The sequence below is a fragment of the Paroedura picta genome, chromosome 14 (assembly GCF_049243985.1).
Source record: "Paroedura picta isolate Pp20150507F chromosome 14, Ppicta_v3.0, whole genome shotgun sequence".
Lineage (NCBI taxonomy): Eukaryota > Metazoa > Chordata > Lepidosauria > Squamata > Gekkonidae > Paroedura > Paroedura picta.
The window spans coordinates 24,731,089-24,758,419 of record NC_135382.1 but is presented as its reverse complement, the minus strand read 5'-3'; the positions used below and the strand labels follow the sequence as shown (position 1 = coordinate 24,758,419).

General features: G+C 45.8%; 1 protein-coding gene across 1 annotated transcript; it reads left to right on the top strand.

The window, feature by feature from the left end:
- The first annotated feature begins 26 nt into the window (after nucleotides 1–26).
- On the top strand, nucleotides 27–27,331 carry LOC143823872 (galanin receptor type 1-like). The gene is made up of 3 exons (XM_077310562.1): nucleotides 27–1,119; nucleotides 10,184–10,249; nucleotides 25,140–27,331. Exons 1-3 carry the CDS (start codon nucleotides 418–420, stop codon nucleotides 25,455–25,457), a joined length of 1,086 nt encoding a protein of 361 aa, XP_077166677.1. The 5' UTR covers nucleotides 27–417; the 3' UTR covers nucleotides 25,458–27,331.

Below are 27,331 nucleotides of genomic sequence, written 5' to 3'. Positions count from 1 at the left end.
GGCTGCTGCTGCCTTCAGTCAAGCTCGCAAGCTTTACCAGCGGCTCCTGTGAAGCAGACTGAAGCCAGCAGCCTCTCTGGCATCAGGGGTGGTTTAAGACCACAATCCTGCTGCCAGCCTTTGGATTCCAGGGACGCAGACTGGCGGAGAGCAGAGCCTGACAACAACACCCAGCTGACCGGACGCACAAGCTTTTGAGGGGACCCCTACATCGACCACCACACTGGAGAAGGTATCTGGAGAGACAGCTTCCAGAATCCAGCAGGTCTCCAACCTGGAGGAGAAGCAGTCTTGGGCACCAGGATCCAGAACTCCAAAACCTCCAGACAAACTCGACGGACTCGTCATTTACTGGGAGAACCCAGGGAGGACTCAGATCATCTTCTCCCAGGAGGTCCCATGAAGTGACCCACCTCCATGGAGAAGGCATCGCTGGCCCTCATGACCAACACCACCAGTCCCAACATTGACCCTAAGGTTAAACAAGCCACTGCTTCGTCTTGCCAGCCAAACTCCTCTGGAGGTGGCCCAGAGACGGTTATTGTCCCGGTGCTGTTTGGGTTGATCTTTCTCCTGGGCATGGTGGGGAACACGCTAGTGCTGGTGGTCCTAGCCCGCCTCCGGCCAGGAGGACGGCCCTCGCGCAGCGCCACCAACATCTTCATCCTCAACCTGAGCATCGCTGACTTCTCCTTCCTGATCTTCTGCGTCCCTTTCCAGGCGACCATCTACTCTCTGCCGGAGTGGGTCTTCGGTGCTTTCTTCTGCAAGTGGGTGCACTACTTGGCTATGGCCACCATGCTGGTCAGCATATTCACCCTGGTGGCCATGTCCGTGGACAGATACATCGCGGTGGTGCACGCCAAGCGCTCCCTGTGCATCCGCAGCAAGCGCAATGCCGCCCTGGGCGTGGCCGTCATCTGGGTCCTCTCCCTGCTCTTTGCCATCCCGGTGGCTCAGCACCAGGCCCTTGTGAGCGGGCACTACCAGGCGCCAAACAGCTCCTTCTGCTGGGAACAGTGGGCTGGCAACTCCGTGGCCAAGCAGATCTACAAGGTCACTATCCTGGTGGTGGGCTACCTGCTGCCCCTGCTGCTCATCACTTGTTGTTACGCCAAGGTGGGTGACGGAACGAGAGATGGCGGCAGGGGGTGGAAGCAGGTGGAGGATGGGTCTCAGGGACTCTTGCCAGGGCTTCCTTTCAGCCAGCTGGTCTCACACTGCTGCTCAGGACCAAAAAGTGAGCCACAATTTCCACAGGGAGGAGCTGCGGTTCAGCAGTAGAAAATTTGCTTTGCATGCAGAAGTTCACAGGCACAGTCTTTGGCATCTCTGGTTTAAAGGATCAGGTGGAAGAAGAGGAAGAGTCGGTTTTTATACCCCGCTTTTCACTGCCCAAAGGAGTCTCACAGCGGCTTACGATCGCCTTCCCTTCCTCTCCCCACAACAGACTCCCTGTGAGGTAGGTGGGGCAGAGAGAGCTCTGACAGGACTGCTCTGTGAGAACATCACTATCAGGGCTGTGATGAGCCCAAGGGCACCCAGCTGGCTTCATGTGGAGGAGCAGTCACTGCTCTTAGCCACTGCACCAAGCTGGTGATGTGGAAGGTCTTGACTTGAACTCCTCAAGAGCCCTTGTTAATCAGAGTAGAGAAGACTGGCTTTGATAGACAAAAGGTCTGACTTAGTGTAAGCTTTGTGCGTTGAAGACTTCTTGGGGAAAGGGCTGTAGCTCAGTAACCAAGTCCTAGCTTTGCATGCAGGAGATCTCTAGTTTCACTCCCTGGCATCTCCTGTTCAAAGGCTTGGGAAAGACTTCTGCTCAAGACCCTAGAGAACAAGGGCTGTCCAAGAAGACAATGCTGACCTGGGTAGGTTGATGGTCTCACTCAGAAGAAGGCAGTTTCATTGGTTCATGAAGCCAAGAGGGAAACTGGCATAAGAGGGAGAGAAGGCTTTGCAAGGCTGGGTAGAAACGTTGAGTTTGCTTTGGCATCATTTGCAACATGGCCATGAAACGACCTTGTTGCTTAGTGGTACATGGTGAAACAAACAGTAAATGGTAAACTTGTTTCGTACCAGCTGATTTGAGATTCTTGGATGTTACGGTGAGAAAGTAGCATGGGGCCTTTTTTGCAAGATGGTTCCCAAAATTAATGGAAGTATAGAAGTGGAGTCCCATCTCAGAAGTTTGAGAATCCCTGGTTTAGGTCAAAGAGATGGGCTAGTTCAGAATGCCAAGGTTCAGTCTTACAATGTGTAATGACAATGAGCAAGAGAATGATCCCAAAACTGCACAGAGCATCTCTCCCACACCGCTAAGCTTCCACTGCCAGCCCCTGGGCACCCTGACCTGTGGAGTGAGGTCACCACCGGAAGTGAGATAGGACAGAGATATTCTTACACCAACAGAGAATGCACTTCCAAGAGAATGCAACAAGGTGCCTGGACTTGAGCTTTGCCTGTAGTATAGCAGGCAACCCTGATGTTCTACCCCCTGATAGCCAATGCCTGTTGGTAGAGACAGCACTGGGATATCTATAATCTGACAACCAATGGTGCTGAGTCCCAGAAGAAATTAACTCAAGTTTTTTTGATTCCCAGGTAGACAGTGCCCATTCATAGAATCATAGGATCATAGAGTTGGAAGGGTCATCTAGTCCAACCCCCTGCCCTTTGCATGACACTCACAACCCTATCGCTCATCCACTGTAACCTGCCACCCCCTTAAGCCTTCACAGAACCAGCCTCTCTGTCAGATGGCTATCCAGCCTCTGTTTAAAAATTTCCAAAGATGGAAAACCCACCACCTCCCGAAGAAGCCTGTTCTGCTGAGGAACCACTCTAAATGTCAGAAACTTCTTCTTGAGGCTTAGAAGGAATCTTTTGAATTAATTTCATCCCATTGGTTCTGGTCCATCCCTCTGGGGCAAGAGAGAATAACTCTGCTCCATCCTCTACATGGCAGCCTTTTAAATACTTAAAAGTATTCATTGCAGATGTTTCTCCTTATGTGCACTGGCCACTAGGAAAAGTGGTACGAGTCCAATTCCTAAGCGTTGAGCTAGAAACAGAATTAGCTAAAGCTGGACATCTAAAAATCATGGTTTTGAGAGTGTTTTGTGTGTATGTTCTCACACCTATACACATCTCTCCAAGTATACAGAGTGGCTTTTCTGATTTATGGGTATTTGAGACAAATATGGAAAAAAAAATTTTTTGGGGGGGGGGTGTGAGGAATCAAATCAGAACTAACTGATGATGATCCTTTATGATTTTCAAGACAAGTGGTGTTGAGAGGTGGTTTGACATTGCCTGCCTCCATGTCGTGGTCCTGTTATTCCTTGGTGGTCTCCCATCCAAATACTAATCAGGACTGACCCTACTTAATTTCCAAGATCTGGCAAGATCAGGCTAGCCTGAGCTATCAAGCAGGGGTGGTCAAACTGCGGCCCTCCAGATGTCCATCTGCATTCACTGGCAGGGGCTCCTGGGAATTGTAGTCCATGGACATCTGGTCTAGGGAAACGAAGTAATAAACTTCATAAAATCTGAAATACCTTCTTATGGATGTTTTCTTTCTTTACACCCTGCTACCCTATGCAGATTTTACTGGTAAATCATGATGGGGGGGATGGTATTCATAGGCACACATCCTTCCAAGTATACAAACATTATTATTATTATTATTATTATTATTATTATTATTATTATTATTATTATTATTACTACTACTATTACTATTAAACTTTTATACCGCTGTTCCCTTAGGCTCACGGCAGTTTACAAGATAAAAATTACAATAAAACCCATAGTTAAAACCATTAAAATCAATCCACACTATCAATGTTACGCAACAGGAGAGCACTAACTAACCCGACTAACCCCCCCAAACCTCCCCACGTTAGCCGAGGGACATCAGGTTGCTAATATGGGAGTGGTGAAAGAAACAGAAGAAACAGCATAAAAGAGAAAAGGGGAAATTAAAGCACAAAGAACATGGTAAAAAAAAACATGAGAATCAGATTGTTGTGGATGATGTGGAAACACATAATCTGCCACAATATGATTTGGCAGCTGGCCAGGGGCTGACACTGAAGCCTGCTCACACTGCCACCACCGTCTTCCGTGGCCAGCCCCAACTCCTTCGTCCTGGCAGCAGCTAGCCCAGGCCAATTGCTGCCTCAACCGCCCATCTTCAGAACTCTTGGCGTGCTCCCTGGGGCAGGGCAATGGAAGTCACATCCATAGTCATTTCCATTTCAGGGGTCGTGCCAGTAGATGTGTTTCCACATCGATAATACCACTCAACAAAATCTGAAATACTTTCTTAGATGGTTACTTTATACGGTTCTACACGAGTTTGCTTTTTTTCCTACCCTCTGTCTGTCCAACTTCCTTTAATAGAATAATTTTGTTAATGAAGCTCAAACTTTTACAGTGAGTAGAAGCCTGAACTGCTGTCTATGGCAAGAAAAGCGATTAAATTTCTCAGAGTTGTGAATGGATACAATTTCCAAAAAGAGAGACAGAGAAAGAGACTTTATCACTGTGTTTCTTTCTTTTCAATGCATCCTCTCTGCAAAAGAATATGCCAACTCAGGAACTTTGCTGCAGTGAGGGGGAGTCTGGAATCTTTCCATGCAGCGTGGAGGACTGAGAGTATACACAGTGCAAGATAAACAGAAATAGCAAGACACTGGGTAAAAACTAGTATCCTAAACTGCAAGGAAGGCAGAGGGAGAAAAAAGTGGGATTTCTAAAGAAGAGCTGTTTTTTTTATTGTACCCTGCTTTTTACTACCCCAAGGAGTCTCAGAGTGGCTTACAATTACCTTCCTTTCCTCTCCCCGCAACAGATACCCTGTGAGGTAGGTGAGGCTGAGAACGCTCTGAGAGAACTGTGATTGGCCCAAGGTCACCCACAAGGCTGCATGTGGAGGAGGAGTGGGGAATTAAATCCACCACTCTTAACCACACCACTACATGGCTCTCTGAAAACTTGGGGACCCTATTCATTTGGTCCCAAATCATACAATTAATAATATGGCTTGGCTTGTACCTAATTCCCAGTTACTCTCCAGGATATCAAGCTGCCAGGAACTTCCCCCGTAAGTATGCCCATGGAGCATTATTCATATCAGTTCTAGGGTCCCAAAATGCTCTTACCAACTGAGTCTACCTCTGTTTAGTTGCTCTTTCCTCCCAGGAACTCTGTGACATATATGGTTCTCGCCTCTGTTTTATCCTCACAACAACCCTGCAAGGTAGGGCAAGGTGAAGAAACAGAGAGCGATCCAAGGTCATGGTAGAACGGGGATTGGAATGCAGGTCCCCCTGTTCCTTGTCCAACTTTCTATAAAGAGTATGCTGGAGGGGGAAAATGATCCCTGTCACTGCAGGGCCTCAAGGACCATCAGCCTCAGTCCCCAACTGGAACACAAGAACCGAACTGACTAGCCTTTGATGATGATGATGATGATGATGATGATGATGATGATGATGATGATGATGATTAGATTTATTTCCCGCCACTCCCTTGCGGCTCGTGGCGTGTAACAGTATCCCAAAATCCCCATTAAAACCCCATTAAAACAATAATAACGTTACCAATATTACCAGCATGGCAAGAACGGCAGCTCAACTCCCCCCCCCCCACTACTAGCGGGTGGAGAGGAGGTCCTGATGATGTTTTGCTTCGGGTCCGAATCCCGAGTCCCCGGGGGGGCATAGATCTATATTATCACCCCTGGCCTCAACCATAAACCTGGCGGAAGAGCTCCGTTTTGCAGGCCCTGCGGAACGTTGAAAGATCCCGCAGGGCCCGCAGCTCTCCCGCGAGCTCATTCCACCAGGTCGGGGCCAGGACCGAAAAGGGCCTGGCCCTGGCCCTGGCCCAGGCCAGGCGTGCTTCCCTAGGGCCGGGAATTATTAGGCTAGCCTGGGCCACCCAGGCTGGTCCAGTCTTGTCAGAGCTTGGAAGCAAAGCATGGTCGAACTGGCTGGGATTTGGATGGGAAACCTCCAAGGAATACCAGGGCTGTGGGGTGGATACAGGCAGTGGTAAATCACCTCTCCGCCTCAGCCCTGAGACCTTATTGGTGTCACCGTCCATCAGCTGCAATCTGACAGCACTTTTCACCACCATCACCTTCGGGTGAAGGGAAAAGTTTCTGGACTATTTTGCACATTTAATAAGGAATACCGAGTCATCATTAGGGATGCCGGCTTCTGTGTTTCCGTCTGTTGAAGCTTTAGGGTCGGATCCAGAGTTCCTGCAGACAGACGGCACTTAATCCATCCCTTAAGCTCTCTTTGTCTCCTCAACCCCATCTCTTCCTTTTCTGCAAATGTCTTGGTAGAATTCTTGAGATGCCCGTCCCTTCTTGACATTAAGCATCAATCCCTGTGCCTGAGATGAATGGTTCCGCCTCTCCTTTTGTTCTCTCCCCCAGGTGTCAGACTTTAAATTGTAAGCTCTTAGGGGCAGAGCCCTGTCTCCATGTCCACTTGCAAAGGGTATCATCAGTGACGGTACTCTATGTATGTGGCCATGACATGCAGGTCTGGCTTCGTTCTGGCTTCTTCGTCCCTGATATCTGCAAACAGCTATGATTATTTTTGACAGGGGGACAATACAGGTAAATACTGCAGGAACTTGGCAATTCAGTTTATAAAGCCAGAATCAAAATTATTTTCTGCAGTTTGGAACAGTCGTCGTCCCAAACCACCATGGTGTCTCATGTTTGAGTTTGGGCTTTTGATGCGGAAGAAGGAAGCAACCTGCTGGCAACCTGAGAGAATTGCCACTCTTTGTGGGAAGTCGATACTGCTCCTGAAGGGTATAATGGTGCCATCCAGAGCAGAATTACACCCTTTTCAGTGCATCGATATTAATAGACTTTGGAGGATATAATTGCTTAGGGTGGCACTGTCAATCAAGGAAACTCAAAAATGAATTTTTACATGTTTAAAAAATGATTCCTTGGCATAATTCAGATACTAATAGTTGCACAATAAAATTTCTTCCTTGAATGGGGTCATGTGGGATGGGCACACCCTGGCTCACGTCCAGGGTGGCTGGCCATCACGGACTGGGCAGGGGTTATCTGTCCATCTCCATAATGACGGGCTCCAGTCCTCTCAGGCTGGTCTCAAACAATTTTCTTGACTAGCTCAATGACATGTCACTTGTCCTGGCTAGAGGGTATCCAAATCTTCCTTCTCTGGCAGGTACCCTTGGGCCCGTCTGGTCATTGCCCTGAAAGTCCCTCCCTAGTAATTGGCTCCTCCCTTGGAGCCTTGTTCCTGTTTTGCCACAAGCCCACTCTAGCCCCCAAAGGCACTACCTCTCCTGCCAGGGCCACCCCTGCCCTGTTCTCTCTCTTGAAGAAGAGGAAGAGGGTGCTTTCCAGTTTTAACATACACCACTGCATATACACAGACCACAACGTGAAAACGCATGCATCACCCAACCTACACAACTTAGTGATGACACATATTGTAAAGGTAAAGGTATCCCCTGTGCAAGCACCGAGTCATGTCTGACCCTTGGGGTGACGCCCTCCAGCGTTTTCATGGCAGACTCAATACGGGGTGGTTTGCCAGTGCCTTCCCCAGTCATTACCGTTTTACCCGCCAGCAAGCTGGGTACTCATTTTACCGACCTTGGAAGTATGGAAGGCTGAGTCAACCTTGAGCCGGCTGCTGGGATCGAACTCCCAGCCTCATGGTCAGCACTTCAGACAGCATGTTGGCTGCCTTACCACCCTGTGCCAGAAAGATGCAGTAGCCTCAGCCACAAGACTGCCTTTATAATATGGCTTAGGGAAGCTCAAAGGTTATAGCGACAATGAGCAAGCCTGGGTGGAAGAACAATAGCTCTCTGGACCCAGGTGTTTTGAAGCCAGGCAGCGAGCAGAAGAGGGCAGAGGTTATCTCAAGGGCCAGGTGTGGAGCTGGGCCTATGAAAAGGGGGAAAGAGAAAATTGGAGGAGATGGGTAGCAGAAAGCAGGTTGAAGCATCATGGTGTAGCATTGTAGCATTCTGTGTGGTGCAGTGTAAGCTTGAGATGGGCAAAATGAACCACATCTTCAGGGGACTGAGAAACAAAGGGACCCGCATAAGGAAATAGTGAGGGGGGAGCTGATCTCGAGACTTCATGGACTGCAGGTATGATGTTCCCCTAAGGGCACTACTCCAAGCACCAATTTTGGAGGCAAACCAATCAGTTTTCACTTAGGGCATAAAGAACAGATTAAGATAATGTTCATCCGTTAGAATTCAGCCCTCTCGTAATTTGGAATTAACTCAGTCTCCTTCTGGCTCATTTTCTCTAGCCCAGCAGTCCCAAAAGAGGTATGAGTGTTACATTTAATTGATGGATGTTCTTTTCATTAATATGCTTAAGTACTTTTGATCCCCTAGCTCTAATGGTTAAACACCTTAATTGCTTGGTTACAACACTGCCGCCACCGCATCTCGCAAAAAGGTTAGTGTACATTTATGTATTCAGGTTGCAGCACTGGGTGAAATTTTTCTCTCCCAGGACTGCCTTTAAAACACAGACAGAGAGGACTAGCAGCAAAAACCCAGTATAAAAAATCCCATGGAGAAAGGAGTGGGGGAAACTGCAAAAGGCCCATGGATAGGCAGCAGACTTGTGCAGGAATAATCTGTGGCATATGGGAGCCACAATCCTGCATGTGACTCACATCTGAATCAGCCCTGTCCCCTGTTTGGGTAACTTGGCCTTCCAGCTAAGGCGCCGCCAGAAGGCTGGTTCCTGGAGGGCTTCTTGTTGCATGGCTAGATGGAGGCAGAGCTGCCCTGGCATTTGGCCGACTGAACTGACCAGCTGAGAGACCAATTCAATAAGATTTTTGCAAGATACAGGACAGATCTCCAGAGTGAACTCTGCTGCCCTCACATTTTGCAATTCTGTTTTTTGGAATTCTATACTCTTTATATCTTTTGAATGTGTACCATCTGTTTAAAACGTCTGGGGGAGTCTATTTGGGAGAGCCACCCGCAGATCTACCGGCCTCTCGTCCGTGTGGGTGCTCAGAGGGCAGAATTTGTTGGAAGTGAAGGACTTCACACTGTCTCTCAGCCTCAGGATTCAGAGGGGAGCTGTAATAGAATCTCGTTCTGCACATGTTGGATAATGCAGTTTCAATGTGCTTTTGCAGCTGGATTTACCTGTGTCAAACAGGAAAACGCACTGAAAGTGCTTTATCCAGTGGGTGCAGAATGCAAGAGGCTCAAAGAGAGACTATCCTTTCTGCTGCTGCCCCTTTGATGTATAGAATGCTACTCTCAGGGAACTGTCTTTTCTTCTGCTTTTGACACCTTCTCTCCACACTTTGCCAAATTCCCCATCTTCTTGGCATCCTGCCTCATGAGAGGACAGGGATTCCTTCATCTCTTTCTCTATCCTGCTTAGACAGACTAGATTAGAACTCTTCTCTCTTCACTGTTCTATCTTACAATACAGGGACCGTGTTTTAGCTGGAAAATGTTACTTTGAGTCTTTCTTGCATTTTGATTCTTATTTGCAGTCTCCGTTATTGATTCTTTCTTGCATTCACACGTATGGACCAGATTGCCTCTGGTACATTGTAAGCTTTTGTACACTCTGCCTACGCACTGGAATGAATAATATTCCAACAGAATGAACCTCACAGGGGGCTCTTGGTGTGAAAGAGGAGGGGGAAATGGTGGGGTTGTATGTCTCTTTGGGGCCCCAGATGAGGAGAAAAATGGGGTATAAAAATTTAATAAAGAAATAAATAATTCAGCCTCTATTAAAGGGTGACAGATTGTCTGTGATTTCATTTCTGTCTGGAAGATTTAAATATTTACTATGGTGCATGGTATAATTTGGGGGGTTTCTGCTTCCGTTACGAGAGGCCTCAGGGCCCACACTAGGTGTGCTTCACAGTTATTTGACATAATTGATAGGAGGTATTTGCAAAAAAAGTGGACAGATGTTCCCAAGTTTACCTTGCCAAATTGTTCCACTTAGGGTTTAATTAACAGTTGCATTTGCAACTTGGCAAAAAGCTTGGGCAAAAATCAATTATCTTGAGTCCCTTGTGAATCAAACACCTGCCTGTGCAGGAGTTTGTCGGAAACCAGAAATCATTCAATGAAAGTGCCCGTTCTCCTCTTCTTGTCTTAGGTTCTGTATCATCTTCATAAGAAGGTGAAGAATATTTCGAGGACGTCGGTGAGATCAAAAAGAAAGGTAAACAAACCCTATGCGCTTGTGCTTCTCCCTTATGTTGTATAGAACCACACAGGATCCCAGTGCAATAAACTGGAAGCAAACCAGTAAGCCATCATTGTGATTAATGGTGCCTACGTTTTATAATAATTGCGAACAGATTATATATGATCATTACATGTTAAGTTAGCCAAATGATAAAGATATCACAACAGTCAACGGGGTCCTGTAACATAAAGTTAAAGTCTCAAGTCTTGATTCAAAAATTGTTTCCCATACTTTGGAAAAACAAGTTTTGACCTGATGATATTCCCATAGAGTGACATGATATGCAGAAAAATTGAGCCCAGTTGGTCCCTAGAAGTATCCTGGCTGATTCTGTGCTTTCTTTTTTTCTCCCACTATGGATCCCGCTGAATTCAGATCAGTTTGAACCTGGGTCTTCCTCCTCCCTCCTCCCATGAATTGAAACAGAAAGCCTTCTGCACTTGATTGGAAAAGCTCTTTTGACTCCCAAGCCAGCAGTAAACTCTCAGAGAATGAGGCAAAACTCTGCTGAGAGAAATGTGGGCTTCTGGAGTGCAGTCAGTTTAAAACAGGGAGGAAAGCCTTGCAACCAGGAACCGGGTTGTCTTTGAACTGATGTCTTGGCCAGTCAGAGAAGACTGCTTTGCTAAGAAGCACAGAGCAGTGTTAATTCACAAAAAGGAGAAATCTACACTTATACTGGTGGTGTTTTTTCAAATATCGAGGCTTATATCCACTCCTGGACATTACGGGGGAAAGGTAGGGTCACTGCGGATCAATCATGCTTGTTGCAGAGGGAAAATTTAAAGCGCCCAAAATAAAAATGGAAATCTAATTCGGTGTAGACAGGAGGGATTTATTTGGACTGGGAATGGATAAAAAGCCCCGTGCAGACTTGACCCTGGATCCTAGAAGTACCCTGGACTTGATAAACATCAAGTCCAGAGGGGCATACATGTGCTTTAGAACATACACCTTTAGCCAGTTCAGTTAAACAAATTATAAATAAACATTAGCATGGGATTGAAGATTTGCCAGGATGCAATCATTAATCACATGTTGGATTTAGGGAAACTAGAAGCATTAGAGACATTTTAAATTGATCTGATTTTCTTCATAAGCAGTCACATAGAAATAGTTCTTCTGGATATTGCGCGATTGTGCTGTGGTTTCTCGAAGCCTGAAAAGTGTTTCCCAGGTTTCTCAACAGAAAAAACGTTGAGAAAGGCTGTTGTATGATAAAGACCAGAATGACTAGCAGAAGCTACCTAAGCAGTCACTTGAAGTGGTATCACATCCTCCCCAGATTCCACCCTCCCTTATCATTGCTCCCCCAAATCTTTCAGCATTGGCTGAGATAGTGCTGAGGATCCTAAACTGCCCTAGCTCATCATAGTCTGCTCTCTGGCATCTCATGGCTCAAACAAATGTTCATTTAATAAGTTGTGGGGGCCCATTTTGGATCAGGACCCAAGCATGAGGGGAGGAACGGTTTAAAGCCTTCCCCTCGTTCCGTTCTCCTGCCCTGAAAACTTGGAGAGCTGCTATTTGCCCCGTTGTGGAGATCACTCAGCCAGAGAAAAGTCTGCCGGAAACCTGCTGGCTCGGTAGTAGAGCATCTGCTCTGCTTACAGAAAGTCCCCGGTTCAATCCCTGGTATTTTCAGTTTAGAAAGATCAGCTAGTAAGCAACAAGGGAGACTTGGGGAGACCTCCAGTTGGGACCCTGGACAGCGGCAACCCAGCAAAGTAGATGAGATTGGCCTTGATTGGCTCTGACTCTTCTCTTGTTCCTTACTGTGATACATCTTCTAGAACAGGGGTAGTCAACCTGTGGTCCTCCAGATGTCCGTGGACTACAATTCCCATGAGCCCCTGCCAGCAAACGCTGGCAGGGGCTCATGGGAATTGTAGTCCACGGACATCTGGAGGACCACAGGTTGACTACCCCTGTTCTAGAATACTACTTGTGTTTCCTGTCCCCAGCTCTGACAAGGCCATTTCATGCGGGTTGCAGAGCCACCTGAGATCCTTCTGAAACTCGAGTTGCCAGGGAACGTACGCACACAAAGCATGAACATTACCAAGCCACTGATTTTACTGCTCTGAACCCTGAGACCCCCAGCCAGAAGCGGTATGTCAGAGTGTAATTGCTTCCATGGCACTCTCAAGTGATTCTATCAGGCCTCACTGAAAGCCTGAGGAAATCAATTCCTGGCAGAACCATCGTCTCAATGGCTACCTGTTTCCTTCTAGTGTCTCCTTTGAGATACAGTTTAGAATTCTAGCAGACGTTCACATCTTCAGCGTTTTTGGGGGGTAAATTTTAATTTTTTAGTTCATTTAAAAAAGAAATAAACAAGACAATGTACAGTTCAAGTGGAGGTAAGGTGGCACGGTAGAGCCTGATCTTAGAACAGTAGTTCTCAACCTTCCTAATGCCGTGACCCTTTAATACAGTTCCTCATGTTTAAGGGTTCTTCACCACCTTCTCTTTTTATACATGCAGGATGAGGAAGCAAGGCAAGGAAAATTCCTAATGGTTCTGATTCTTAGCTTGTTCCCTACTGTGATAAATCTTCCAGAATCCTATTTATGTTTTCTGTCCCCAACTCTTTTGGAGTCACAGTTCAGACCTTGATCCCTATGAGGTCATACTTCTATATTTTCACTTCCTGTCACTAGCTGGTAGCCCTTGACAAAAACAGGATATGGGGCATGCAAGTAGTCAATGTGCTTACATTACTTCTGGTAGAACTGCCTATAGGCACTCTAGCATGTACAAAAATGTCTATAGTTTTACCATAGAGGTTTCATAAAATGCTAGAGTGTCCATTGTCCACTTCCTGTTTCTACTGCAACTGATAAATGCTCTGGCAGTGACTTTGATGACACATGATTTCCTATCATGTGTGTGCAGAGCAATGGAAAGATTGAGGGCCACCTCTCCCACTGGAAAAAAAAACTTATTTTGTGGCCCTGATGAGAGCAGACATTTAATTCCTGCAAATACATAAATAAGATCTAGAGGCATTCATTTAAACACTGAGCCACGATTACATGAAAAAGGAATATCTCAGATAACTCCCCCCTCCCCAAGGAGCATCGTTCTCTGAAAGACGTATTGGGATATGGGGGCTGTTGGTACGAAGATGTCGAGATTTCACCATTTGAAATATGTATTATTCTTAAGGTTTAGACTATGTTTTGATGTAAATGTTTGTTGCACACCACCCTGAGCTGTAGTGGAAGGTGGTATGTACATTATTAAATAAAAATATAATGATTTTATCTATATAACAAAAGGCTGCTGGGATAAGAGATAGTGGCATTTTGAGGCAAAGGTTTTAGCCTGACCTGAATTCTCTGGAGCTGACAGCTGTGGGAAGATTGCACACCCTCTATTTCTAGGTATGTGTCTTCAGACTGCAATCACAGTTCTCCAAGCAGGTACAGACAGAGTGGTGTGCAGTCTGTGATTACCCTCAACACTGGAAAAGCATGCAATTTTCTCGCAGACATCTGTTTCCTTTAAAAAATATATGCATTGGCCCCAAACTCCCCCAAGAGGCAGGAGCAATTTCCATGAATTCCTTCTTCAAAACTCCTTGCCACACCTCCCGCCATGTTTGTGGTTGCAGGGACCCTGAAGAATTGCTGGAGGTAAGCACACAAGCTTACCTCTTTGGATCCTACTCTGTGGAAGCCTAAGAACACTTTCCTTGGTTGGCTCTACTGGATTCATATCTTACTCTCCCCCTACAATGCCCCCCCCCCTCACAGCAGAATCATGCACATTTAGAACATAAGTAAAAATACCTATTTTGCATAAGTGATCAAGTTTGGCAAATATAGCCCGTTTATATTTATTTCCAGTGCGGAATTCACACAGAGCCACCTTAGAAGATGGCATCAAACTTTTGTTAGACTGCAATGGAAATGCCACGGCATCAGAAGAAATGTATTAGACCACAGTGATGTGAGTCATTGGAAACCTCTGTGGGATGCCCAGAGCTCTGGGTGATGGAGAACGTAGAAGGGCTTTTATAGACCCTTGTGGGCACCAAGTCCATAAAACCCTCTCATTGCTCTTGTACCAGCTGTGATTTCATTTTACTGATGGTTGCTCTGGAGCATCAGCGTCAAAGTCCATGTAATTGAGTTTCTGAGTTACGGCTTAATTGTGAACGGTGTTCTCATTGATGTGTCAAAGCGTTGCTATGCATTGGATGTGCCTTCAAGGTACGTACGTGTTTTGGAAACCAACGTGGATATACAAGGGCTACTGAACTTTTTTATTTTCCTATTTTATTGCGCATTGCTCCAAACCACAGGGGAAAGGGTTTGTTGTTTATCAAGTAATTAAACACAGAATGCATTGGGCTGCAGGTGCTTTTTGAAAAAGCTCTTTGAAAGGGTGGTTCTTTCCCAAATTCAATCATATATTTCCTTTTATACAAACCATCTTCCAAGATATGGATAAGCAAGAGCGCCGTTTAATATTTCTTCACTCTTGCTCTTGTAAGTCTGCTAGATAGCTTTGAAGTTTTAGAGTTGAGTTACGTGGTATCTTGTTAAACAGGACAATACAGACCTCAAAGCAGTTTGCAGCATTTCCAAGTGCTTTAACTTTTTGATGTGGAACATCTACTGGCGCAGTCCCTCCAACGGAAGTCTACGAACATGATGTAAGTAGTCCCACACCAGGGACCATGCCAGTAGATGGGCAGCAGTGCCAGAGCACTGAGGTGCATTAAGTCTTCCTCTCAGGAGGTCATTCCAGTCCTGACCTCCTGAGAGTGGAGCCAGCCTTGGGAGACAGGTGGGGGCTTGGCCAGCCCAGCGCAACCTGCCACCAGGTAAGGAGAGGGAGGGGAGGAAGGAGGGGACAGGAAACAAGGATTCTCGCCCCTTATGTGGATGATTCACATAAGGATTGAGAATCCTTGTCGGTAGATTTTTTCTTATTCCCTAACCCCCCATCTCATTCATTTCTTGGAGATCATGACTGTCTTGCAGCTTGTTCATCTCCAACATCTTATAACAGACTTCCTGCCTCATCATTTTTGTGAAAGATTGAAAAAGAACAGCTCTGACCTAGATAGCTCAAGCTAGCCAGATCTCAGCTGGTTTCTGAAGCCAGTAAAGAAAGCGAAAACACAGTTTATTAACTAATAAACTTCAAATAAATGCACTTTCAATCCAAAAGTGGTTTCTCCCTGTGTTCTGTAATGTGCTTGAAATTAAATGTATCAGGAGCCAGAATGGGGACCTGTTTATCATTTGCCCGTTTTCAAGGTCACAAACCTTTTCCTCCTCTACATTTGGCTATTCCTGCTCGAAATTTCAGTATTCACTAGAATCAATCTCAATTTTGTCAAAATGTAGTAAATCACCTCTGAATATATGTAGACTATGTGCTCTTGAATTTTCTGGAGGATCCCTCTCTCATTAACGTGTTAAAGGAATCATTTATCATCCCGTTTGTCAGTCCCAGAACAATGAAGTTTTAGTTAAAAATCTTGAAAACAGAAATACAGCACAGGCAATAAAGCTGGCAGTCACTTCCTGTTTTTTGTGTTTTTTAATAACAGCTAATCCTTTCATTTTTCATTCCCGAAAGCTATTTAAATGGTTCACTTAATTGATTGCATAAGCCAGGAAGTGCAAGAATACAGCATCAGGGATGTGGAGAAGGCACTCCTGACACTGCAATGGACGAGCAATAAATGATGCGCAGAAGGCCACACAAAAGATCGCTCAGCCTGACAGCCTCTCAATGACCGTTTATGCACTGGGAACTTCGATGCCCCAGATCCCATGCAGGAGCAAAAATTGGGGGCAGATGAAGTGTACCGGGCCAAATGCTCCCCCATGTGGGTGCAGGAAGAGGTGGGGCAGGAAGAGGTGGGGCCACATCTAAAACTCCAGCCTGCAGCCCAGCATGAAACCTCCAGTGCGTAAACACATTTGCTAGCAGGGGCTCATGGGAATTGTAGTCCATGAACATCTGGAGGACCACAGGTTGACTACCCCTGGTCTAAACGACTGTAATAAAGTTTGATTGGTTGAGAGTCCTGATAGGACTGCTCTGTGAGGCTAGCACTATCAGGGCTGTGACGAGCCCAAGGTCACCCAGCTGGCTGCATGTGGGGGAGCAGGGAATCAAACCCGGCTCACCAGATTAGAAGCTGCTGCTCTGTTAACCACTGCACCATGCTGGCTCTCAGTGCAGCAGCCCCCAGGAAATAAGCCACTGAGGCTCTGCTCCTTCATTTGGGACACAAGACCTTCAGAGAAAGAAGTCACACTTTTTCTTATTATATGAGGAAGGAAGCATGAGATGAGCTTGTGGCTTGTTGGACAAGAGCTATTATTCCAAACTAAACACCATCTGGATCTCCAGACGTGTCCTTTGGCCTGGAAATGCAAAGGTGAGGGGGCGGAATATGGATGAAGGCTGCGGTGCTGCTTTCCTCTGCGGTGTTTCACCCATGGAAAATTCCTCACCTTTGGCAGCTTTAACCCTCAGCAAGGAAGAGACATCAGGCGCAATCAGAGCGAGTGTGATGTAGTGGGCTTTTAGAGTATCAAGTGGGGACGCAGGAGACCCCAGACCCAAACTCCACTCTGTGGTGGAAGCTTGCTGGGTGACCTTGGGCCAGTTGTATGGCCTCATCTTAACTTATCTCACAGGTAAAGGTATCCCCAAGCAAAAGGTCATGTCTGACCCTTGGGGTGATGCCCTCCAGCGTTTTCATGGCAGACTCAATACGGGGTGGTTTGCCAGTGCCTTCCCCAGTCATTACTGTTTACCCCCCAGCAAGCTGGGTACTCATTTTAGCGACCTCGGAAGGATGGAAGGCTGAGTCGACCTTGAGCCAGCTGCTGGGATTGAACTCCCAGCCTCATGGGCAGAGCTTTCAGACTGCATGTCTGCTGCCTTACCACTCTGCACCACAAGAGGCTAGGCGATGCAAACAACAAGAAGAAAGCTCTGTGAGAAATGTAGTAATCCTGCATACCAATAAAAGATTTTCAAATATCAGTGAAAATACTAAGTTTACGTTATGTAATACGGACCCATCAGATATAAGAAGATGACCCTTTTAATGCAATGTTATTTTTGCAAAAAATGTCTGCTATTTAGACTAATATATAGGGAACAGGCAGCATTACAGCCAAATGAACATATGCCAGTCTTATGCATAACAAGTGACATAATGGCCAAGAAATTACTACAATTCTAATAACCTTCCTGGTTGGTTAGACAAGGTTTGAGATTATTAGCACATTTGTGGGGCATTAGTCCACATAAAGGCTTGATTCTGCAGAAGATTTTTTAATTATATTAGAGCAGCAAGCTGTGAACTACATGGGTTTGGAAAAACAGTTCATTATCAAAACATTGGTATTAGTTTGTTATTCTCCTATCGGAATACTCTTCACTTTTGAAAATGATTGAAAAAAGGCAATTCCGAAATGGGCAGCTAGTGGAAACCCACCTAAAGTAGCCACTGTGCTATTTTATCAACAATGTATAAGATTTGAACATGTTTTGTCCGGCCATGTTTTGTTGGTCACCATCATACATTTTAAAACAATAAAAATCACCCTACTCCTAACCTTCCCCCCCGTCCCCAACCGAGCCATCTAGGTCAGGGGTAGTCAACCTGTGGTTTGCTAGCAGGGGCTCATAGGAATTGTAGTCCATGAACAACTGGAGGACAACAGGTTGACTACCCCTGATCTAGGTAACCTGTATGCCCAGATAGATTGGTGGAACTAATAAAATACGTGCCAGCTTATTGGCTGGCATGAGGACACCCGGGGTGGTGGTAGAGGTAGATGTTCTTAACCTGGCCTCAACCAAACGCCTGGTGGAAGAGTTCCGTCTTGCAGGCCCAGCGGAACGAAGTCCCTGCAGGTCCCTGCTCTTTCCACCAGGCAGCAGCTAGGGCCAGGCACACTTCACGGGGCCAGGGATCTGCAATCCGTTTGTACCCTCAGAGTGTCAAGCCTTTCATATCAACCCAGAAAAGAGCCCCACAGATTTGCAGAACATTAAATAATAGCATAGCAGATCCTATTGTGTAGGATTCTTTGATTTACATGGTGGCTAAACCTTGGTGAGAGCCTCTTGTGGCGCAGAGTGGTAAGGCAGCAGACGTGCAGTCTGAACCTCTGCCCATGAGGTTGGGAGTTTGATCCTAGCAGCCGGCTCAAGGTTGACTCAGCCTTTCATCCTTCCGAGGTCGGTAAAATGAGTACCCAGCTTGCTGGGGGTTAAACGGTCATGACTGGGGAAGGCACTGGCAAACCATCCCGTATTGAGTCTGCCATGAAAACGCTGGAGAGAGTCACCCCAAGGGTCAGACATGACCTGGTGCTTGCACAGGGGATACCTTTACCTTTAAACCTTGGTGATTAGATGTAAAGGCAGATAACAAGGTGCTCCTGGACTCAAATCTAAGGGTAAATGCAGGAATAGCTGATATGATAAGTGTTGTGAAGGAGGTCCCTTATGCATCCAATTTCAGTCGTTGGGAGCAGCTTTGCTTCTTACTTAAATGAGCTGATAAAATGTCAAGGCAGTTATGGCCAATCTGGTGTACCATCTTCTTTTAATTTAAAATAATCTTGTTTTTCCTCCCCCACTTGGCTGCATGTTTAAAAGCCCGTTTTAAAAGTGACAGATCCTTTAATTGCAAAGAATAGGTTTCATGATCACAGTGCAGAAAGCCTAATTACTCTGATTTATTCAAGATGCAATTAGCCTGGAACTCTTGAGTTAAAGAAAACCCAAGGAAGCTATGCATGTTTAAATATCAGTGCCAGAAGACAGAAGGCAAGCATCTTTTACACCGTTTAGTCCAACTGTTTCATTGTTTAATCACAGGATTTTAAAAGTCCTTTAGTTTGAAGTTTCCATTAGAAGAAAAAACTAACAGGTTATATGCATATGCTTGTAGCCCAGATCACTGCAAAAAGTCACTCTGTCTTTCTTGCTTGTAGGGAAGGATCCAGGGATGTGTAGGATCAGGGGATGTGTCAGGTGTATGGCCTACTGTGGCAAAATGCCATTCATTTAGGGTTGCCTGCCATGGCCTGGCAACCAGAAGATAAATGGGTGAGGGGAGGACATGAGGGGTAGCTGTCAGTGATAGCATTACTGTAGATTGGCCTGAAGCCAGACTAAGAAGGGTCTAGATGAGTCATTCATGAATAATTATAGTTGGCCTGCTAGTGTCCTCTCGAGCACTTTGCCCAGAATAGGTAGATTAGAGACTGGGTGATGATTGGCTGCATGATTTTTCTGTAGGGTTAGTTTTTAAAGTAGTGGATGTATCGTTTTTAAGTGGCAAGGGAAGGGGCCCTGAGTTAGTGGCAGATATGTAGTTGATATGAAGGGTTTGTTGATGTGGCCCTTGTATGATTTTAGCAGGAAGGATGGGCAAGGATCCAGGTTACAAGCAGTGGCTTTCACAGGTCCCAGGATCTTGCCAACATCCCTCTTAGGAGATAAGTCTAAGACTGTTTCCTTACAACCTGTCAGGCTCTGATTTCAATTTGTTTGCGTCCAGTTCCCCCTCCTCCCTTTCCACATGGAATTGGGCCCCTTTAGGTGGGGTCCTAGGATAGTCCTGACTTGCCCCCTAAGTTGGCCCGCCTCAAGTGAACTCTCAGAGATCCGTGTTCCATTTTTTGATGTGGGATCCAGAGGGGTGTATATCCAACGGGCCATGCGGAAGTGGGGAAAGTCAGGCTTTCCCCAATCATGCTTTCCCAGCAATTGCGCCCACCTCCTACCCCGAGTGTCACTTCCATCATCTACCCTCACATCTTTCCTCAGCTGCTTTTTTTTAAACACGGCCAATTGCATTACAACGCAATTCCAATATAACAAAATAGCAAACCCCCACTAGCTATCATATTTGGTCGTCACCTTTCCTTTCTTACATTGTTTTTCATGTTCTATTTACGTGTGTGGTGGGGGAGAGGAATGGTACAATAAAACAGCTCACCGTTTTGTATCCCCTAGTTTTTGTTGTTACGGTTTTGCGTTATAGTGAGATTGTGGTAATTTTAAGAAAAATTGTTTTGGACTCGGAGAGGGGGCTCAAATGCAACAAAACAGCGCTGGAAGATGATTGGGAGTTTTCACCATGTGACAATGATTGACAAGTAAAAAAAAAACAGTGGGAAGTTTTTACTTTCTGTCCCTCGGCTATCACGTGCAGACACAAGTCTGTGGGCAAATGGGTGGAAGGGGGACAAAGGCTCCCCCATGCAGACATGGGGAAAGTTTTGGAGAGCCATCCTGATGCAAAAAAACATAGCACATCACGATTTTTCGGCTGAGTGAGTCCTCCATGCAGAAATGGTCTATGCTGGATAGAGGACATGCAGTTATTCCCAATTCTTGCTCAGCATATTGTTTACTCATGTGTTTAACTTATTAAAACTTCTTTTCATTTTCAGTGAGAAAAATCTGATATCTGTGACATACATTAAGCCCCATTCTGTCCACATTTCCCAGGATCATGAAAATAATGTCTTAATGACTGTTTTAAAGGCCATAGGATCACTTTGGGGGGTCTCCCAAAGTGATCCTATGGCCTTTAAGACAACCAATCTTAACCTTTATGTGGCCCTTCTAGGAGCTTTTCTCAGGTTCCAGGGTCCCCTGCAGTAGGCTGGCCTCCTGTGCTATGAGCTAGGCTAAAAGAGCCCTAAGCTAAGAGTAAACTAACTATACTCAGCGTACCTTGTTTCATGTATATGCAAGACACATTTCTAGAATATTCAACCATTTTCCCCCTTAAATGCAGTCCTTCAAGTACAAACTAAATGATTACATGATTTCTTTTTCTTTCCCTTGACAAAGCTTCAACCTCCTAGCAATTAATGATGTCATACGTGACAAAAAGGGTACTTCACTGGTTCAGCTGCCAGGACCCCCCATAAACCCTTCTGATGTTTTTCAGTCTGTGGCCCATTCAAATGTACCATGGCCCCCCGGGGGCCATATGGCCGCTGTTGAAAATGGCTGCTTTAGGAGACTTGAATTATAGTTGTCAAGTAGTGAAAGGGTTGTGGGGAGAAAATGGGGGTGGGTTTAAAAAAGTGACAAAGTCACTCTAGGAATTACTGAAAATTCTATGGCATGCATGGCCCAGTGGAATAAAGCTGCACTTCTCACTGGCTGCATTGCACCTGGGCCAAAGGGATCACTCTGCTGATAATATTCTCCTCCCTGTTGACTGCACTGCAGGTGTCTGAGATGAGCAAACTTCTCCTGGCACAGTAGATGACCAATCTTCCCCAGGGGGGAGGTATTAAAAAAAAAGAGATCACTGAGGAATCACAGACGAATTAAAGGGGCATTTCAGGGGAAGAACCCTCTCCCCCCATGAGCCTCCCTAACAAACATCCCTTCCACACCTGCATTAATGTCACATTGGCAAATGGTAGCTTAGAAACATACATTTGCCAGACTAATGTGTAATTTTGCCCTCTGGGACATTTGAGCTTTCAAAGGCTAGGAGCAGCAGGTGCTTTTTGTCCATTTGTGGTTCATCCCCCTGCCTATTTTGGTTTCTGCGAAAGCAGTTTAAGCAATTATTTCTCAAAACGACTGCAACAATTCTCAGATGCGTCCTTGTAGGGCACCTCTCTCCTCATGCCCAAATGACACGGTGTTCTCAGAGCCACGCAGCATGCATTCAGGACAAGGTGCCTGGATTTGCAGAAGTAACCAGAGCAACATAATGAGGGTGTATTTCCAACCGTAGCACTTTACCGATGTGAGGCCCACACATTTGCACGGCTATCTAAATGACAGATCAAATTTAGACCCATTTTATAATTGTGGGCATTCAAGAGCAGCCAGTGAAAAGAGAGGCCGATGCAAATGATAGCCACCTGCTCAGCAGGGGAGTGAGAGGGGATGGATTGCCCAATTGTCCACCCAACAGATACTCAGGGGCCAGGATGATCATTCTTTCCCACCAAGAAGTGCACTCCCAATTGAATTCACCGCCATCCCCGGGGCGAAGCTCTATAATCTTCTATCTATACTTGACAAACTGCGGCTTTCTAATTTAGATTGGGGAGGCTCGAACACCTACCGCTTTGGCACAGGTTGTATTCAGCCTCCGGAGACAGTTTTTGAAGGGATTGTTTGTCCATTTGCTGACTCGTTTAGCAAGTTCCTTCACACTCCTCCTTCCTAACTGCTGGGGAGGGGGCAAGGATCACCATAAAAAGAGCTATTGGGGGGGGGATTTCCCCTTGCTTTCTGAAAACCCCAATGTGGGGAGAGTGACGCCAAAGCAGGGGTCCGCCCCCCCCTGGACCCAAGCATCCCTACCCCCTGGCTTTGTGTTCATTGTATTTAACGTAGCATTCGACTGAGAGAAACACATACTTGGCAGGCTTAGAGCAGTTGCTGGCCATCCAAGATACAATAAACAGACTGCATAGTCCTCCGTCAAGTGCCAGAGTAGTCAAAGCAAGGGAGCCCTTGAGAGGAGAAAGTGTTTTGAATAATCAGGCCACATGTTTGCAACACAGCTAGAGGTACAGGGGCCAGTTCTGGATGTATGTGGAACGCTGCCCACGCGGGAGCTCTTTGTGATTCAGCATCGCCCCTGGGATGCCAGCCAACTGCCCACACAACGGAGTTCATGCTCCTCTGCCATCCATTTATGGCTGCCCAGAAATGGTGGCAGAAAAGAAAAAAACAAGGCTAATTTAATTTTAATGGTGTTGTTAGAATCCTTCGTCTCTGCACTGAAAATAGCTTACTTGATTGTATGCATTTCACTTTTGCTGACACCTGCGTCCAGAATACCAGGGCTGGCCTGTCTATGACCGTTTATGCACTGAGAACTTCATTGCCCCAGCCCAGCTCTTGTGCAGGAGCACAAATAGGGCACACTGATGAGGCACACTGGGCCAAATGCTTCCCCGTGTGGGTGCAGGAAGAGGTGGGGCAATCTGCCACGACTAAAACTCCAGCCTGCAACCTGGCATTAAACCTCCAGTGCATAAACGGTCTATGAAATAAACCTCAGCTATAACCTATTTATTATTTTATTTATTTATTTGATTTCTATACTGCCCTTCCATATGTCTGAGTGCAGTTTACATCCAACATGGGGGGGGGATACATGGAACAAATTAATATATAACATAAACCAATACAACAACAACAATCTAAATAACACAATTTCAGTGATCTTAAACAGCAGTATAACGGGAACAGGAACTTAGCTAAGGACCTTAAGAGAGGACAGACTGGTTCAGGCCATGGAGGGGATGTCTGAGGGGGACCTGTTGTCGGTCTCAGGAAAATGCCTGGTGGAGGAGGGTGCCAGATTTGTGGGTGGGGGGCACCAAAAGAGTAGGAAAGATGTAGGCAGCCCCAGGGTGCAGAGAGGAAGACAATTCTGCTTAAGACCCCGTCGCCTGCAGTGAGTTGGAGGGGCAACCATGACCCACCGTTGCAGCTCTGGGGCAGCAAAAGGGCACAGAGGGCAGGATGTAGGACTGGGGGCTGCAACAAAGTTAAAAGGAGTTCTCCAGTGGGGACTTAATGCTTCAGAATGCTGAGTTATCCCCCAAGAAGAGGAGCATGTTTTGTGTGTTCCACTTTTTACTACCCTAAGGAGTCTCAAAGCATCTTCCAACCATTTACCCCTCATCTCCCCACACTCTGAGAGGCAGGTGAGCCTGAGAGAACTCTGAGAAAATGGTAACCAGCCCAAGGTCACCCAGCTGGCCACGTATATGTCAAAATGGCTCACAATCACCTACCCTTCCTCTCCCCACAACTGACACCTTGTGAGGGAGGGGAGGCTGAGAGAGCCCTGAGAAAACTGTGGCCAGCCCAAAATCAGTTGGCTGCATGTGGAGGAAGAGCAGAGAATCAAATTTGGTTCTCCAGATTTGAGGCTGCTTCTCTTAACCACAGCTGAGGATGCCCATATTGTCTCTTTGGATTATCAGAGGAACAATACCATTGGATCCAAAGTGGAGGAAGGAAGGCATTCAGTCCAACCCATTTTGTATAGAGTGTTTATTATATGCAGCTTAGCTGCTTGTTGAATTAATAAATCAAAGAGAGGAGCAAAATGAAGTACACTTTTAAGCATGGCTTGCGATTGCTTATGAAGTGCTGGGAATACAGACAACGTAAATAATTACATATTTAAAGGACTGTATACATATCTGCTGTAGCCTGGCAACAACAGAAGGCAGAGGGCATGGATTTGGGAGAGGCATTGTCCATGACATCAGGACAACTCAAAAATGACCTGATGCCTTATAAGGAATTACTGGCTATTCCTAGAGAGGACAGGTAAAACCATAGAGTTTTTAGCAATTATTAGAAAGTTGTGATATGACATTTGGGATTTCTAAACAGCATTTTTAAAAAAAAACGCCTCGCTTCCACAGGGAGTGTCTATGTTTATTAAATTTATAACCCGCCACTCCTGGCCAGGCGGCTCAAGGAAGACGGAGGGCTGACAATTCTTGCTAATAAATAATTATTACAAACTGGACTCAACCCTTCAGAAAGACCACAAGATCCCATGTGCATGCAAATGAAATAAGTATGTGCAAGAACGATGTTCAAAATGAACATAGCCCGGTTAGTGCCCTGTGACAGTAAATTCCATATAGGTTCCATAAAGTTCTCCTAAACTTTCTAAGCACTATTGTACAACAGTGGAGCTCCAGTGTGTGTGTGTGTGTGTGTGTGTGTGTGTGGGCGGGCAAACTCTATTTCAGGTTGAATTTGGTACCAACCCAATAGTCAGCGGGGCCACATTTTGGACAAACCTTTTTAACCTCTCTGTGTGTATATTTCTCTACAGACTGCACAAACCGTGCTACTTGTGGTTGCTGTGTTCCTGATCTCCTGGCTGCCACACCACATCATCACCATGTGGGCGGAGTTTGGGCATTTCCCATTGAACAATATCTCCTTCACCTTTCGAATCATCTCCCACTGCTTAGCCTACGGGAACTCTTGCATCAACCCCATCATCTATGCTTTCTTGTCGGAGAATTTCCGCAAAGCCTGCCGGCAAGCCTTTACATGCAAGCTGCTTCTCCAGCCAGCCCCGGCACAGAAGCTGGTGAAGGTTCGCATGGAGAACTTTTCCACCACTCACTCAACAACTAACGTCTGAACAGGAACTGGAGTGAGGAAGGGTTATCCATAGGGACAAGCAGAAGAGCACGCAAAGGGGTGGAGAACCTCGGCACACAGAAACCAAACTGTGGACTTATCTGGACAGCCCTTTTGTGTTGATTGTGGTCATGTAAACCATCCATTCACCATCACTGGTGCCGGTTAAGCAGCTGTGCACAGCTGGCCCAGAAGTAGCTGAAAAGCATTCTGAGGAGCATGTAAAAGAAGCCACCTGAGATGCTGTCTTAGGAGACCGAGACATAGCTGTTTACAGGCTATTGTGAAGGGCAGCGACTAATGGAAAAATATCTCCATGGATGAAATGGGTCAGTTTGAAGAGAAGGGAAGGCTTGGGGTATGTGAGAACCGATGCCTCAGAAACCTAAACAATGTTTCTTTCAAACAGCCTTCTGAAGTCTACCAACAGAACTTTTATTGATTCACAGCGCCTATGGCTCTGTGTCATGTGGACTGAAAAACAAATTGAACTCAGTCGCTCAGAAATCTTGGTCTGGCATCCTTCATCTGCAAATCAAGTTATTTCTTTGTTTACTAAAAAAAAAAGTGACTTTGGTTCTAAACAAGCTTGGCATTAGCAATTGTGTATCTGGAGCAGCTGCCCTGTCTCCCCAATGGGACATAGGAGCTTCTATCCCCACCCCAAACTGATCCCTCACCCTGCCTGAGAGTCTGGTGGGATGGCGGGGGGAGTGATTCATTAGCGGGCAGTTGGGGGCTCTCCATCTGAATGTCCTGTTCTGCTGCCTGAGTGATTCTGGGGCCCTAGAATCACTAAGACCACCCTGGATGCGAGATGACACCCCTCCCTCCAAAAATATTTGTATTATTACTGTACATACTTGTAATTTGTATGTGAAGGGAAGATGACCAATTTTTTCTTAATGGCCCAACTGGAAAATAAACACCTAGATTTCCTTTAGGGTAAATGCGCTATTTGCATAGTTCACTCTTTTTGCATAATTCATTCTGCAATATTTACTTATTTGTATGACAATTGGGAGGACTGAAAATCTCTCTCCACCCACTTCTGTAGCTTTTGCTCTTTCAAAATGTGTTGGTTCTCAGTACATTCAAGATTTTTTTTTTAACCACCATGACACTGACAGCATGTCTGAATTCAGCTTGCATGTTTACATGAAGATGCCCTAAGTGAAGGAGTAGACATTTTGTAATGAGGCACATGATTGTAAAAAAATCAATCCCGGACTCTAGTTTCAGATACACTCCATCATTTCCAAGTGTCAAGAGCTCACTTGGTTTAGTGATTAAGAGCAGCGGCTTCTACTCAGGCAAGCCAGGACTGATTCCCCACTCCACCACATCTAGCCAGCAGGGTAACCTTGGGATAGTCACAGTCCTGATAGAACTGCTCTTAGTCAAAGTCTTGAGACTTCTGGAAGGTCAGGCTTTCAAGTTAATTTGTATATTTATGAAGGGTAAAGAAAGCAGTGGAAGTGCGAGAAAGGAATACCAAGGGAGAGATAGTGAAGAACAGAGAATGAATCTGAGAAGAAAGCCATTCTACTTACTTGGGCTTTGTTTAATTCAGGATTAAAGCTGAGATTTATAGGTGATCTTTCCTAGAGCTAATCGGCCTTTTTGTTTAAAGGCCTTGATGTTGGTATCCTTTGATCACCCAATCCCAACTGAATGACATTTTTTCCATTATGCCAAAAAGTTATGATAGTGTATAAATGGAGCCGGGGGATGAATACTTCCGCTGTGTCACAATATTACTGTAAACATGGAAAGTGCCACCATATTTGAGTGCTGACTGACGGAAATGTATTTTGCTCAACTCTGTAAACTGGACACTGTTGCATTAAAACATACCCTGCTGCAGTTTCAGTC

Coding starts and splice junctions, on each gene's coding strand:
- LOC143823872 (XM_077310562.1), top strand. CDS start 418: ATGGAGAAGGCATCGCTGGCCCTCATGACCAACACCACCAGTCCCAAC. Junction 1,120..10,183: donor TCACTTGTTGTTACGCCAAG/GTGGGTGACGGA, acceptor TTCTTGTCTTAG/GTTCTGTATCATCTTCATAA. Junction 10,250..25,139: donor CGGTGAGATCAAAAAGAAAG/GTAAACAAACCC, acceptor ATTTCTCTACAG/ACTGCACAAACCGTGCTACT.